Raw genomic sequence first — 15,375 nt, 5'->3', positions numbered from 1 at the left:
AAATTGGAATGTGTGATATCTAACACCCAAACTTATCTTTGGTTAGAATAGAAACACTTAGGCTGTTTTAAAGTTTAAAATCAAACTGTGAAAGACACCCCCAAAAATGAACATATGACATCATCGCCTCAGTTTATCAAAAGGTGTGCAGACAGCCAAGCCTCCCTGATAGCGTGGTTAGTAAACCACCTTCTCTGGCGATATAAATGATGCAAAGACCCAGGGTTTAAACCTTCTCACTAATAATACAGCAGTTTATGCATGTGGTTTACTTTCAAGCGTGCACTAAGATCATCAAATGCTAATAGTTCCAATTCCTGCATTCTGTTGGGATGCTGCTGATTGTTGCCTGTGGCAATTGCTTTCATCATGACCCAAAGTGCAGAAAATGTGCGTGCACAGGATGGTGCATGTGATGATGTGCTCCGCATTTGGAAGTACAGCTTTCTAGACCTTCCATCAACAGGTAAAATGAAAACTATATATTTTTAAGTTTTAAAGTTTCCACTGAAACGAGTACACAATTACTTTTAATTACTCTGCTCAGAACAAAAAAAATGACAAGAGGGAAATAGATAGGCTGACATTTTGGCATGCAATCAAGCATGAAAAGACTAATGGCACCAATTAAAAGTGATGTAGGGTGGGCTGATCACTGTTTCTTACTAAAGGGTTTGATTTAAACTTTTTTTACTCTGCGTTTTAAAGTGGATTACTGTCACTTTTGTGGGGAAAAAGAAGAAGATCAAGTGAAGCATGGGTGCAACAGCAGTATGCATAAAATCTGTTCCTACAGAAACATATCAGATCACATGCATGCATGCTACGAGGCATTTGTACTGTACATTATGCATACTTTTAAAGAAATTGGTACAACACAATGCACATTTTCTGATTGCATTTATATTTCAAAGAATGCAAAAAAAAAAAAAAAAAAAAAAAGAGACCAAAGTCAAGTCGGGCATATTATAAAAGTTTGCTTATTCTTCCACGTGTCCTCCTCCCATTTTAGTAGTAATAGTTTGATAAATGACTGTCTTCTTTTCAGATAATGTCCAATTGCAAACAAGACCTTTTTAAAATACTTTTTGTCACTTTTGTTGTAATAACAATTTCAACCCAAAGTCATTAACAGCTTGCCATCAATCATATCTGCCCCCAGAGTGAGAGATGTTACAATAATAATGGATGATCAGTTGTGATGCTGTACTCTTGCTAAGTACGCCGTCATAAATCCTTGATACACTAACCACGATGCTGTACTGGCGTAATATACATCATTTCCTTTTATGTACCTGCTCGTTGCACCCCATTTCCCTCCAAATGTCCTTGGTATCTCGCTTCCTTTTCACTTGACACCATTCTCTCGATCTCCTTTATGCCTGATGATTTTTCTTTGCATGTCTTTCAGTCTCAGCCCCGGCTTTGCTGTCTATAGACGTTTTCATAAATGCACCTCAGCTCTGAACTGTTCTAGACAAAACCTGACGAAGATGTATGTGGGAATGCAAAAGTCAAACATAGCTGGAGCAGACATTAAAAACTCTTTAAGGTCCCAGTCACACAGTGACACACTAGAGACCAGACAGCAACCATCTGGCAACCACAGTTTCTGAGGGAAAAATGTTCATTCCATGACCTGTTGGCGAGCAGTTTCTGGAAGTTACTGCACCAACATACTCCTTGATTGATGGCGAATACTGATTTTTTTCATAGTGACCAGCTGGATGCTGACAGTTCTCTTAGCTTGCATGATCGAGGTCTAACCTGCCAGTTTCCCAGTACAAACACTGTGGGCTGTTTACAGTAGCTGTGCCCTAATGAGAATATCACAGGTAATAGTGCATTGAATTTACAGCAGAAGAGGGGGTGTCATGTGTGCTCAAACACATGGAAAGCAATGAGATGCAAGGTAGCAAGCTTTCCAATGATTCCAGCAAATACAACATGAGAACCTCCAACTTTAAAATATTTTAAATGAACATATAAAGCTCTAGATGGTCAGACCCCTGCTTATAGAGCAACTGAGACCTTATCATTGCAACTGACTTTTTAGCTTTACCCATAATTTTTCCTTCATTAGTTGGGCTGTTGTTTGCTTCAGTTTGCATGAATTGAAGTGTTGTATGTTGTTATGAATGTCTGACTATATTATTATTGTATGATTGTGAGTCTGTGTGCTAGAACGTGTTCACTCATCTTGGCTTTTATTTTCAAACTGTGAAGCATTTTGCAAGTCTCTGTGTTTTGAAAAGTGCTATGCAAATAAAGTTCATATGTTCATACAAATCTCCATATTAGAAACATTTTCAGTATTCCAAATATTTCAGCAGTACTTTGAAAAAGTTACTCTCCTACCAGTATAAAGTGCTTAAACCAGAGCACAGGTAAATGGAATACACCTAAATAGCCCTTTCCTACCAAGCTGCTGCTAATGGACCCATTAACCCAAACAGCCATTTATGCTACATAATTTTAATTCAAGCATTGTTCTAATGCATTATGCGCTATCCTCTAAGTAGGCTGGAGACTTTCAACACTGCAGATCCATCTTATTAATAAATTATCACAATTAAAGTACCATGGAACAGAAATACATTAACACATTGTGGTGTCTGTTCTTATAAGGCATTAACCAATGGGCTTAACGCCACACTACCTCAAAGCTGCATAATGGTTGCCTTGACAAACAGTGGGCAAAACAGCTTCTTGAGTGCCATTTTCCTCTTCTCCATTACACATACGCACAGTAAGTCTGGAGCCAGTACTTGGGCATGTTTATGGGTAATGGCTAGTCTCTGAGTAAAGTACGTGTCCTATAGCTATTGATCCAGGTTACTAAGATCATGAGCAAATGCTGGGAAGCTGAAGGCGTGTGCTCAGGAGTCTGGTCTGTCCACGCTGTCTGGGCTCCTGGATGTCCGGAGGTGGTCAGTGAGGCTGGAGGCAGCTGCAGACTAAGTGGAACCAGCCAATGCTGCCAGGCGACCAGTACGATGACTTCCTAATGGCTTCTCATTTAGCTTTAAACTAATGACTGCGGCTGTGCACAGTGAAACCTTACCCGCTACTTCTGGTTTAAAAAGGCATATAAAAGCAAACTATTGAGTGCTTGGGATTCATCATCTGTGGAGGTCATTTTATATAGCGTTCAGGTTGTGATTTCCCACCATCGTACAGTTTACAGAGTACTTCTGCATGATGCACCAACTTCATTAAGTTTTCATAACTGCTGGCATCCAGACTCTGACAACATTTGGCCTTTGTGGTGCAAGGCCACATCTATACAAATGATATAATGATGGATTAACTCTGTAAATTTTCCCTTACAGCAGTCATGTTACGGGGCAAAAACTACCATAATGCTTTCAAGCCTTACTGGACGTTCGGCAGCCCAGGACTCTCTGGAGAGTCTGTCAAAAGTGCAGATCATATCATATGATGTCAGTGGACCTGTCAAAGCAATCTGTTTCCCTCTGCCATGGGTCAGATGGCAGGACACTGAGACACAGACAAGTGCACACACCACATTTGACAATTGCTGATGCTGTTCCTCGGGCTATTCCACCTTTTCCACCCATTCTCTGTCTTCCTTTGGTTCTGGGTACATCTTTCTTTATTATCTCTCTTTATTCCTTTTCATTTTCTCTTGGTTTCATCCGTTTCCTCACATAATTTGGAATTCCAGCAGTGCCCTCTTTCCTTTAGCTTCATTAAGAGATCTGCACATGTTGTTCATACTTGGCTGCATCCTGCTCTGGTGTCCTTGTGAGCCGGAGTTGGAGGTAAGAGCGGGCTTGGTGCATTTATGCATCTCTTGCTTCACCGAGAGTAAAACTAGATGAAATGAGTTTTGCCTAACCTTGATTCTGCTCAGCTATCTGTGCTTTTTTCCTCACCCCCCAAAAAAAGAAGAAGAAAAAAAAGAAGAAAATAGCCAACTAGCAGTCCAGTTTGAAGCGCTTCGAGGGAGGTGAAAAGGGAAAGTATGTAATTGGGGCCCTGAAAAGGAAGATTTCACTGCATGCCAAAGAGAATTATAGCTTGAGGTTATAAGAAATACTCTGAGGAAAATAGGCTGCACTGGTTCTCTTTTTATTTATTTTTTTCTTTCTTCTTCTTTGAGGTGTATTGCTATACAGTGGATGTCTGCCGCTGGGCTTTGTATCCCTGAGACCACTGCCATTAATGGCCAAGGTTAGGTTGCTGTCTGAATGGTGAAACCATTTGCTCCTAACTGACATTTCCCTTGTATGAGCTCAAAATGGCTTTTAATGTGGAGTCACCCAAGGCATCGAATTAATATTCAGAGAAGAGTAAAAATGAGTCTGCGAGACTTTATTAAGAGCGATATTGCCATACGCTCCATATATCTATATGAAAAAGGAAAAAACATGGCTCACTTTGTCAGACATAGGTATTCACTTTGTCTGCACTTTAATCACATCTTTCAGGCACCGCACCATAGATGGAGTCTCTGAGGGAGGAATCTGGGTGACAGGAAATTAAGGAAAATAATTAATTTGACCTTCGCTTGTGGCAGGAAAAAGAAAGGGAGAAAAGGCAAGCAAGCAAGTGAGAAAGCAAGATAGATAGATAGAAAGCAAGAAGAAAGAAAGAAATGGCATCAAGAGAGGTTTAAGGAGGAAGCGCCTCCACAGAGGGCAGAAGCCTGAGGAGAGAACTTGTATAATGAGAGCTCTCAGCTCTCCACACACTCTTGCAAGACATCTGATTTGCTAAAAAGCCCAAAGGAAGGACAGTAGTCACCCTGAGCTCCTTAACTCTTCAGAGTGAGTGGTTTCAATAAAGTCTTTGGAGCAAGGATATTTTGTTCACTTATGATGGCCAACGGGACACACAGATAACCTACGCTGCTGGCCATCCTTCACCAAAAGCCCTGGATGTGCTGAATTTGGCAGATCAAGGTCGCAGAATAAAGACGTTTTGTTCAGTTTTTAATTAAAAATGTTTACATTTGTACACAGTTTCACCTATGAAAATGTGCAAAACATCCAGAGTTAAATGCAGCAGACTTTGAAAAATGCAAGTATCATAAAAAGATGGACACTGCTCTGTGACTTTAAGAGTTAAAAGCATATATGTCAGTTATTGTTTTTCGATGAATCTTGTTTTTGGCCCATGTACTTGGAAGAAAAGTTAAAAACTTTTCAGGCTATTTTTATTTAGTTCTATTTGAACATAACTGGCAACAAAAATATGTCCAAATGTTTATAACTGCACTTTTAGAGTTGTTCGTAACCGCATGGTGATGATACAAAGCCTAGACTTCATGTATTAAATATTAAGGTTAGCCCATGTACAAGTAATTCCTGATTTCATTCTAATTGACAGTTTTTGCTGCTCTAATATCTTTATTTTTTCATCGTTAACTCAGTTTCCCTGGGTCTTTTCCCGTGTGTTATGAATAAATCTTTTTCTTTTTGGTATTGGTACGGGTTTTATTTTGTTGTATTTATCCGCGACACCTTAAAGGCCGGTCTGTGTTGGACATAAACCGCTCCGTGGCGCAAAAAAGGTTGGGGACCGCTGGTTTAATGTGGTCATCTTAGGCAGATGTCTTGCAAGCGTGTGTGGAGTTCTTTCCTTTGTACTTAAGCCGAAATTTTATATATATTTGTACTTTTCTTGAGTTTTTTGGACAACTTTTTACTTTTACTCCCTACATTTTTAAACAAATATAAGTACTTTCTACTCCTTACATTTTGAAAACGGACTCGTTACTTTTGGTTCATTTAACGGGTCAAGAGGAGGAAGGGTGAAGGGAGTGACTGGTATTTAAAATGAAATGTTTCTATCAGCTCAACAAACAGCAAGCACACACGTGCTGTTGCCAGCTAAAGGTTAAGCTGTCCGGTTAAGCAGTGTCAGTGTTGGGGGAATAAATCATAATTTTTGTGTTCTTGTGTACTAATATCATTTTATTATATTAATACAGCAAACTCTTCAGCTACCTTTGTACAAAAACGGTTAGTAGAATTGTCCCTCAAGGAATTCCTTTTTACTTTGAGTACATTTCTGAGTTTGTACTTTTTCACTTTTACTTGAGTAAAAAAGTTGCTTCAGTAATTTAGGTTTTTTTTTTTTAACTCAGGCATCTGTACTTCTACTTTAGTAAAGAAAGTCTGTACTTTTTGCCACCTCTGATCTTAGGCTCACAGCACTAGTATTGAGCACAGCAGCCACAACCACCTGCTGAAATCATCGTGAAGGAGGGCAATAGGACAAAGGGAACTATAAAGGACAGTATAAGGTAAAGAAGGATTATTTTGAACTGTGACTCACATAGAGAGTCAAGAAAAACAAATGGACCTGGAAATTAGCACACAGGTCCAGGGGTACAGCTTGGAAGCAAAAAATCTAAAAGATCTCTTAATCTTGTACATGATCACAGTGTCTTACCACTTCTGAGCCAACCTCACAGTGTTCCCACTTTGTGGTTGTAAGCATTAATGTTATTGATTTGACTGCTTGTTATCCCACAATCACTGGACTGTAAAATGATGCAGTAATTTACTAGAGGGGGAATATGTGAAATTTGTTTTATTTATGGTTAGTAAAGTGTCTCTAGTTACTTGGAATCTTCATTTCGGCACAGTGTGCGTGTCGAACAAGTTAAAAAAACATGGAAAAAAAGCTGGAGAGGGTATCCTGTTACTGAAGAGATTTCCTCTATAAATCCATGAAGCAGGGGGAGATCATTCATTAAGGGGCCTGAAGCAAAGGAAACATAGGTCTACTAAATCCCAACAGAAAAACTTTCTTCATTTACTGCCCCCGGGCCATAGTACTTTACAAAAGCTGTCAGACTGGGAAAGGAATAAGAAATTCAGGCCATAGTTTCAGAGATTTAAGCAAAGAAAAGAGACAGTAGCTCTTGTTATCTGGAAGGAATCAAAAACAGCACTAACATTAAGGGATGTCTAAGATTTATTTGTTTACTTACTTTTGAATGTTCGCGTGCATATATTATGTCACTGATAAAGTATGGGAGCTGAAACTACATTTAACATCTTTTTAAAAAGTGTTTTATACTGTTGATTCAAGCAAACAAACGTGTCAACAACCGAAGAACAAATGCCACGAATCCAGTGGACAATAACAGGCACAAGTGCACAAAGTGAAAGAAAGTGAAACTGTCAAGCAGCTATGTCCAATTTTTTCAAAGGTGTCCTCATCTTCTCCTTTAAATGAGTCTCTGTTACAGTAAATGAAGCATAAGCAGTGAGCCTGTGTCTACATTCACAGATTAGCACTATGTACTCAGAAAACCACTTTCATAGAGCTCTGTCAGCTGTGTAATTCAAGTTTCTTTTAAGAGCGATGATTTCACAAGCCAGTAATAGCATATTTACTGGCATAAGGCTGTTATTGAAAACTCTGAAATGGTTATAAGCATGAAATTGAATACAGAAGAAGAGTAAAATGAGATTTTTTTTAAGAGGAGAAAGACGATGGCTTAACAGCTTCCAATCTTTGTATTTGGAGTTAATTCGTGGAGATTCAGTGCACTCACTAGAGGGTTTTACACACAACTATCTGAATGGCTAAATGGCATTATAAAGAAAAAAACCTAATTAATCATAACAATCTCATTCCCTCTTCCATTGTCTCAGAGTTTGACTTTTTAAGGTGTCAGAAGAGTTAATGTGAAGCCATAAGTCACTTTAATTTGCTAGAGAAGGGCAGATATTTTTATTTTTCATCCAGTCCTCCTTACTTTGCCTCAGACATGGACAGATCTTTTGATTCTCTCTTAATGCCCAAAGTATGTCAGGGGAAAATATCAAGGATTTATACCTTAGATGAAGACATTTACGTTAACATGAATAGATGGGAGTTGTTCGGTTGTTTTTGTGTAGATCCAACACGAACATTTAATAAACCCTCAAATAAAATGTGACACATAAAAGGAAAAGCAACCTCTGTTAACACAAAAACATATCTGCCCTCTTGGTTGGTAAGTCTGGTGCACTGATAAGTGCTTGCAGCTGGACTAGAAACAACTCTGATTGCAAACAGTCCTGCAAAGTCAAATCATTTATTCAGTAGATCTTTCTCAGAAGAACAAAGTTGGCTACAAAGTCTCACCAGAATGACACAATGCAAGAAATGCAACAGAAATGCATCAAACATGGTAGAGCCAATGTTATGCAATGGGATTGTTTCCCTGCTAGTGTTTATTGATGAGACTACAATTCATCCCACTGCTTTCATGAGCAAAGTTACTTTTGAGCTGCTGAAAATGGGGAACAACAGTTCATCTCTCAGAAGTGGCTGGAATTCCACAAATCCTCCAACAATGTTGCAATAAGTTCTACGCAAAACATCCAAGAAATTACACCTCAAAGTTTTCATGACTACAACATCTGAAAAATCCCTTTTAAAAAAGCATCCATGGAAACAGTTGGTAAACCACAAGAAGATGAACGGCATCAAGTCACCACAACTTTTTGGCAAAATGGTGTACAAACTGATACGTTGAATATTGAACTCTGTGCTAGTCAGATAGTGTAAACTGGGGACAACTAAACAGAAAGAACACAATCGAGCAATTTATAATTATAATTCAGAGTAAATTCATTTATGCTCACTAGTTCTCAAGTAGTAATGTTTTGCTTTTATGAAACAGTGAAAGATGAATGTTACCATATTATTTTTAACTTAAGCAGATCTAGATTTAGTTACTATAGTTTTTTTTTCTTGCTGCTGTTACAACCAAATTTCCCCTTGTGGGACAAAGGATTATTCTATTCTATTCTATTCTACTCTACATGTTTTTAGGCTCTGAGCATAATTTGCTATTAAGTACACAGCACTGACAAAGCAAGCAATATTACTTTCTTAAAGGTGGCAGTATTAACACATATTTACTTCATTTATAATTTAATGTGAATTGTTATTTACAGTTTATGCCTTGATTAATTTAAGATTAAATTGTTATTACATAACCAAAAAGGGACAAAAACCACATGAAGGCCTTTATGTATTTATCTGCAGTTTTTAACCTTTTGTTAACTGTCAGAAATTATAAATCTGGTCGTGGAAGCATATTTATACAGCATAGTTATACATTAAATGTGTGTGACAAGAGTGACAGCCTTGAATATATCATGAAATTAATTTCAGTGAATATTTGCAGGAAAAATATAACCAGAAATATAAATATAAAACTTCAGAATTACTATTAAATGCATTCAGCATGACAGTTTTTCTGGAGGTCTTGTTCATACTATTCTGGTGTATCTGGCATCAGTTATTTGGCTTCTGAGGGGGGCAGCTCATAAAAATATGAGACAATCAGTGAAAATTTCTCCCCAAGTTACTAATTTGTGCATATTTTATACTAAGGAAAGATTTCATTACCACATATTACCATTATCAGGGTAAACCTTAGGGATGTAAGAAAATATCGATACAACGAAATATCGCGATATTTCGCGCAATGATACTGAATCGATATTTAAAATCACTGTTATCGATTTTTTTTATTGAAAAATGACATGCATTTATTGTTTATTTCTTTTGTATGTTGGAATTCAAACTCCGGCCACTGGTTTGCAGTTTACCACCTTTACTATGACGTAAAAACGAGGTCTCGCGATAACTGTAGAAGCCTCTAGTTTGCCAAAAGAACGAAGTAGAACAGTCAGTGGACGTGTGTGATACTAGCTAACTGATGACTGAAGAGGAGAGGATACAGCCGGCCCCCGCAGCTTTCAAAGCTGATGTGTGGACTTATTTTGGATTTAGGACAAAAGAAGGCAGTAAAGACTATGACAAGAGCTATGCAGTCTGTAGAATCTGCACCGCCAGAGTCAAATATTCCGGTAACACAACAAATTTACGAACACACGTGTCTAGACACCATAGCGACGTAGCGTCAAATGCTAATTTTAAAACGAAACGAGGTGATCCCTCTCAACGGACAATTGAAGAAGTTAACTTTTCGAAACTACCAGCAACTTCAACTCGTGCAACAAAAAAAACGCAGTCAGTACTTGTTTTTATTTGCAAAGACATGCGCCTTCTGAGTGTTGTGGAGAATAAAGGATTTCGTAATATGATTAAAACGCTGGAGCCCCGTTACACCGTTCCTTCTCGACAACACATCACGGACTTCGCTCTGCCAAAGTTGTACCAAGAAGTCAAAGCGACAGTGCTGGACTCTCTCAACTCGGCTGAGACAGTTGCTCTGACATGCGACGCTTGGACTTCGAGAGCCACTGAATCGTACGTAACTGTTACAGCACATCACATAACGGACCAGTGGAACCTTCAGTCTCATGTACTACAAACCCGAGCCATGCATGACAGTCACACAGGTGAGCACATTGCAGTGTTACTAACTGACGCTGTGGCTGAATGGGGATTGAACGCAAAGGACCTTGTTGTTGTTGTTACCGATAATGCACCAAACATGGCTCTCGCGGCTAGACTTGCCTCAGCTATCCAAAGTAGCAAGGAGTTTTCTATGCATTCCTGGAACAAGTGTCTCTGCAGAGAGAGTTTTCTCCTCTGCAGGAGACAGTAAATGCACAGAGAAGTGTCCTGAGAGCTGACCATGTCGATCAGCTTGTATTCCTGCACAAAAATCTGGAAATTGAAAAATAAACACTGAGAAAACACTACACATGTAAAATCTCTGATATGAGAATGTTTGACATTTTGGTTGAGTCTCATAAGCACTTTTATTTAGATGAGTAAATTCCTTTTTTCGGGTTGTACTAAAAGTGTTCCATTGATGGACACTGCAGAGCTGTACTTTATTTTATTAACACTTAATTGTAATAGCACTTTACATTTTTTGTTAATGTTTACTTGGATGGATTCTTCAAGCAATTTCATTTTTGATTTATATTTGTTTATGTTAAGGTCACATAAAAAGTACTTTGTTTTGATGCTCCATAGAGCAGTTTTTGGATAAGTATTTTACAATCATAGTACTTAGAAAGACTTCAGTGTTACATGTTTACTTTTTTCATGTTAAAAAATACTTGATATTTCAGTAAAGTAGTCTTTGTTTGTTTATTTGACATGACTTCTAATAAGGCAGATGTTAATTTCTCCATTCATTTTGAACTTAGAGTGTTTTTGTTTCAGATGTTTCATGTCAAGCATTAAACAGTTTGGACTGTTTACTTGAGTTTTCCTAATTAAATTTAGTCCTACTAAACACAAATATCGTCTGGCTTTTAGTATTGCAATATATCGTATCGTCTACCCTGTATTATGATACATATTGTATTGCCAGATTCTTGCCAATACACACCCCTAGTAAACCTACAATAAAAATGTTCTATATACTTTTTTCCTTCTGTTTAGGAGAGCAGCTGTTTCACAAGCATCACAAAAGCACTGCCAGGTCTATCATGTAGTGATGGGATTTCCGGCTCTTTTTAGAGATCCGGCTCTTTCGGTTCGGCTCACTAAAAAGAGCCGGCTCTTTCGGCTCCGAACCGGCTCTTCAGGTTGTTTTGTTGCTTTAATTAATTTATTATTAACAATAATATAAAATTATGCACAAAAGGAATTACTAACATAAAAACAAGTGGTTTTATTTATATATGTTTATATATAAATATATGCGGTGGCCCCTAGAGACAAAACACGTACAAACTCCAAAACACATTTCTAGCATGAACTGAACTTCCAAAGCAGAGCTACTAGATCACTTAAATTACACAATTGAAAGCATGTGTGTATTGTTTGTGTATTTATACACAGGCACTCATATATATATTCAAATAATTTAAAAAAAAGTTCATTTACCTGTTATTACCACACACCAAATCCGGTCGTTGGTACTTGCTGGCTTGTGTAGCCACAAGATAACAAAGGCTCAACACTGCGCCCAGCATCCTGGAGCACTTCTGTTGTCTTTTGTACGTGTTTTGAGTTTTTATATGCTTCTGAGTTTTTATGTGCTTCGGAGTTTGTACGTGTTTTTACGTGTTTTGGAGTTTTTACGTGTTTTGGAGTTTGTACGTGTTTTTACGTGTTTTGGAGTTTGTACATGCTTCAGAGTTCGTACGTGATTTGAAGTTTGTATGTGCTTTGTCTCTAGGGGCCACCGTAAATATACTTTTATTTATTCACTCCACATAAAATGTAATAAATAAATCATATAATACAAAAATCAACTATTCACATTTCAAGTTTTAACTATTTAAATTTTCAGCTTTTTCCTTTCAATTCAATTCAATTCAATTTTATTTATATAGCGCCAAATCACAACAAAAGTCGCCTCAAGGCGCTTCATAGATACAGAGAAAAACCCAACAATCATATGACCCCCTATGAGCAAGCACTTTGGCGACAGTGGGAAGGAAAAACTCCCTTTTAACAGGAAGAAACCTCCGGCAGAACCAGGCTCAGGGAGGGGCGGCCATCTGCTGCGACCGGTTGGGTCGCAGCAGATGGCCCCTCACAAATTTAAAGTGAAAAGAACACAAAACACTGCAAACCACAACACAATTAAATATAAATTATAATATGAAAACTAAAAGAACATGCATATTCTCTGTCATATGGACCTGCATGAATAAACTTTCTCAATCCTTTATCATCTGCAACTGAAAATAGTTGTGGATGATTACTATACCTTTCTAATGTTGTTGTCCCTGCCTCTCTTTCTCTCTCTCTGGCTCTGTTCCTGTGCTACTGAGTGTAACTACCGCCCCTCCCCCCTCTGCCCAGCGTAAAGCACAAGGCTCGCGTGCAGAGTGAAGCGGAAAAAAAGTGCGAGAGAGAGGCTGAGAGAAAGAAAAAAAAAAAAACCCACGTGACGGCTCGCGATAAGGAGCCGGCTCGCGTCGTTCACGTCAAAGAGTCGGCTCTAAGAGCCATTTCGTTCGCGAACGACCCATCACTACTATCATGACAAAGATAGTGTGTGGGAACAATGAAGCCAACACTACTTTCTCTGGTTTTCATGCCAGCCCCACTGAGGCTCACTGTGGGCAAACAAAAACACGTGAAGCCATTTCAAAATGTTTGTACTGGCCACGAATGTCAGTAGACATCGATAACTGGGTGGGTACTCCAAATATTATAACTGTTTTTTTTTAAACGAGGCTAAAAGTCATTTGTTAGAACTTTCTAATTAACAAAGGTGTTCATTTAATAATTTGAAATTCCCCTGCCACAATAATTGCTCAGGTTTCCCAGTGCACAGTTTGTCAGGCAAGTGCTACTACAATAAAAAACAAACAAACTGTAGAGTACACTCCAATAAAGGCTAGTCAGAGGTTAGAACCTGCAGGCAGCAAATCATAAGAAGTCACTTGGATGGTTGACCAAACATTTTTCTACTAACCATATGCAGATGAACAGTATGGGACAGCCGTACCTGGATGTTCGAGCACTGTCTTTAATTTTTATATGATGAATTTACTTAATATGTCTTTCTTGTCACGGTTCTGGGTCGGTTCGACAGCATTTTGAGTTCTTAGGTTTTGTTTTTGAATGATCGTTTTGTTACTTTTGTGCCTCGTTGATTATTATTTAGAATTCTATGTTTCTGTTTATTCATGTTTAAGGATTTGTTCTTCGGTTGTGTCTCATGTTCAGTATAGTTCAAGTTCCATGTGTTATATTCTGTCTGTCTCTCAGTGTCAAGTCTGCGTCTTTGTGTAGTGTTTTCTTGTTTCCTGTTTTATTGTGTAGGTCTGCGTCTCATGTGAGTGTGTTCAGTTTTACCTCCCTTGTCTCGTTAATCACTCCCAGCTGTGTCCCCCCACCTGTGTGTAATCTCCCTGTGTTTCTCTGAGTGTATTTAAGTCGTGTCTTCTGTTGTTGTAGTCGCTGGTCCGTCTGTGTATCCATCGGATTTCATCCGTGTGTTCTCCCTGCTGTCCGTCATCACTTACCTCCGCCCATCCTTCTTCATGTTCGTGTCCTGGTTCGTGTTTTGTAGTTTAGTTGTTCCCAGTACAGATAGTCTGCAGTCCAGTTTGCTGTTTTTCTATTTTGTACTTTACTTTCAATAAACCACCTTCACAAGTGCCTGCGTTTGGATCCTACTTCATTATCTCCACACGGCTCACTTCACTCGCTGTGACATTTCTATTTATGGTTTTCCAGTCATTTGAACTGGTTGGAATGGATCTTACTGGAAAGCTAACAAAAACCAAAACTGGAAATCAGTATGTTTGCATGTTTATTGACTACATCACAAAATGACCACAGGTGTATCTGCTGAAGTCCAAATCAGCCATAGAAGTGACAAACTGCCTGATTACATTTCAATTAAACCTTAATCAGGATTTTTTTTGTCATAATTCATGCATGAAAGGGTTAAAGTATTTTAAGTATCTTAATTTCAGCTAAAACATGAATCCTGGAGGTGACCAGTAGTTATAGGAAGGGCTTAATCATTGTAATGCCATTTTTTCTATTGATTATTGATGACATAAATAATTTTTATTACATTTTCAAAGATGGCTATGTCATCTCCTGTCCAAACAAAGTTTTTGATTTAATGATTATAATTTTTGAAAAGAGCTGTATATTGTTTTTCAGGTTACAGTTCAAACAGAACCATCATCCTGGTATTGATAACTCTGTGTGTGACATTTGTATGACTGGTATATGTTTTAACTCTTACTGTAATGCATTTCTATTTGCACTATGCTTGAAATTTTATTTTTGTAAAGAGACTAAAACCAGTGCATTTTATATATTATTGCAGCTCAGCAAAACGGTGAAATGTTGAATATATATTAGATTAAAAAAAAATATCAGTGTTTGCCCCATCATCTGCAAACAAACACTGTCAGAGACTTCTTTAAAATTGTCGGTGACCACCCAGGAACATGGGTTGACTATATTGATGCCGTGATATTTGGGGTTCGAACAAAAAAAAAAAAAAAGAAAGAAAGAAGAAGAAGCAGATGACCACCAAGCACTCACTTTGGCAGGGAGGCTTGTTAACCATCCAAATTTCCCAAACAGTATATGGTTGTTGTTTTTATCTTTCTGTCTGTGACAAACTACTCGACAATCAAACACGATACATCTCAATAAGAATTCATAATCCATATTTTACTAGCGCTGTGCACCTTTTCTGAGATACAAACTCTCTATAAATATTAATTAAGCTACAGTGTAAACCTTTGGTGTGACCACTTTTAGTACTCGACATAGTCTGACCTCTTAAAAAGGCTTTCTTGTGATTACTTTAAGTATTACACATGATTATCTTTTACTGTTCATTTACTGGATATATTGCTTATCTAATGTGAAGGACGCACTGTACACTATGCTGAGAAATGCAAAATTTCATATGAATCATAATCACTATATAGAAATACTATCTGTCTGCCAATTTATATAAAATCCATTGGCTAATTA

General features: G+C 38.0%; 2 protein-coding genes across 3 annotated transcripts in view; one reads left to right on the top strand and one right to left on the bottom strand.

Annotated features, from left to right (window-relative positions):
* samd12 (sterile alpha motif domain containing 12) overlaps positions 1 to 15,375 on the bottom strand; it is a 147,658-nt gene that overhangs the window by 57,429 nt on the left and 74,854 nt on the right. The gene's annotated exons all lie outside the window — the stretch shown is intronic.
* Positions 9,701 to 10,555, top strand: LOC146548935 (E3 SUMO-protein ligase ZBED1-like). Its single transcript, XM_085263310.1, has one exon. It carries the CDS (start codon positions 9,701 to 9,703, stop codon positions 10,553 to 10,555), a length of 855 nt encoding a protein of 284 aa, XP_085119436.1.

Source organism: Mchenga conophoros, linkage group LG22 (assembly GCF_057382185.1).
Source record: "Mchenga conophoros isolate Kocher_MC1m ecotype Shallow Benthic linkage group LG22, M_conophoros_male_GT1.1, whole genome shotgun sequence".
Lineage (NCBI taxonomy): Eukaryota > Metazoa > Chordata > Actinopteri > Cichliformes > Cichlidae > Mchenga > Mchenga conophoros.
This window is presented reverse-complemented; position numbering and strand designations above follow the sequence as displayed.

Bases quoted from the DNA above. Each gene is read 5' to 3' on its own strand.
- LOC146548935 (XM_085263310.1), top strand. From the start codon at position 9,701: ATGACTGAAGAGGAGAGGATACAGCCGGCCCCCGCAGCTTTCAAAGCT.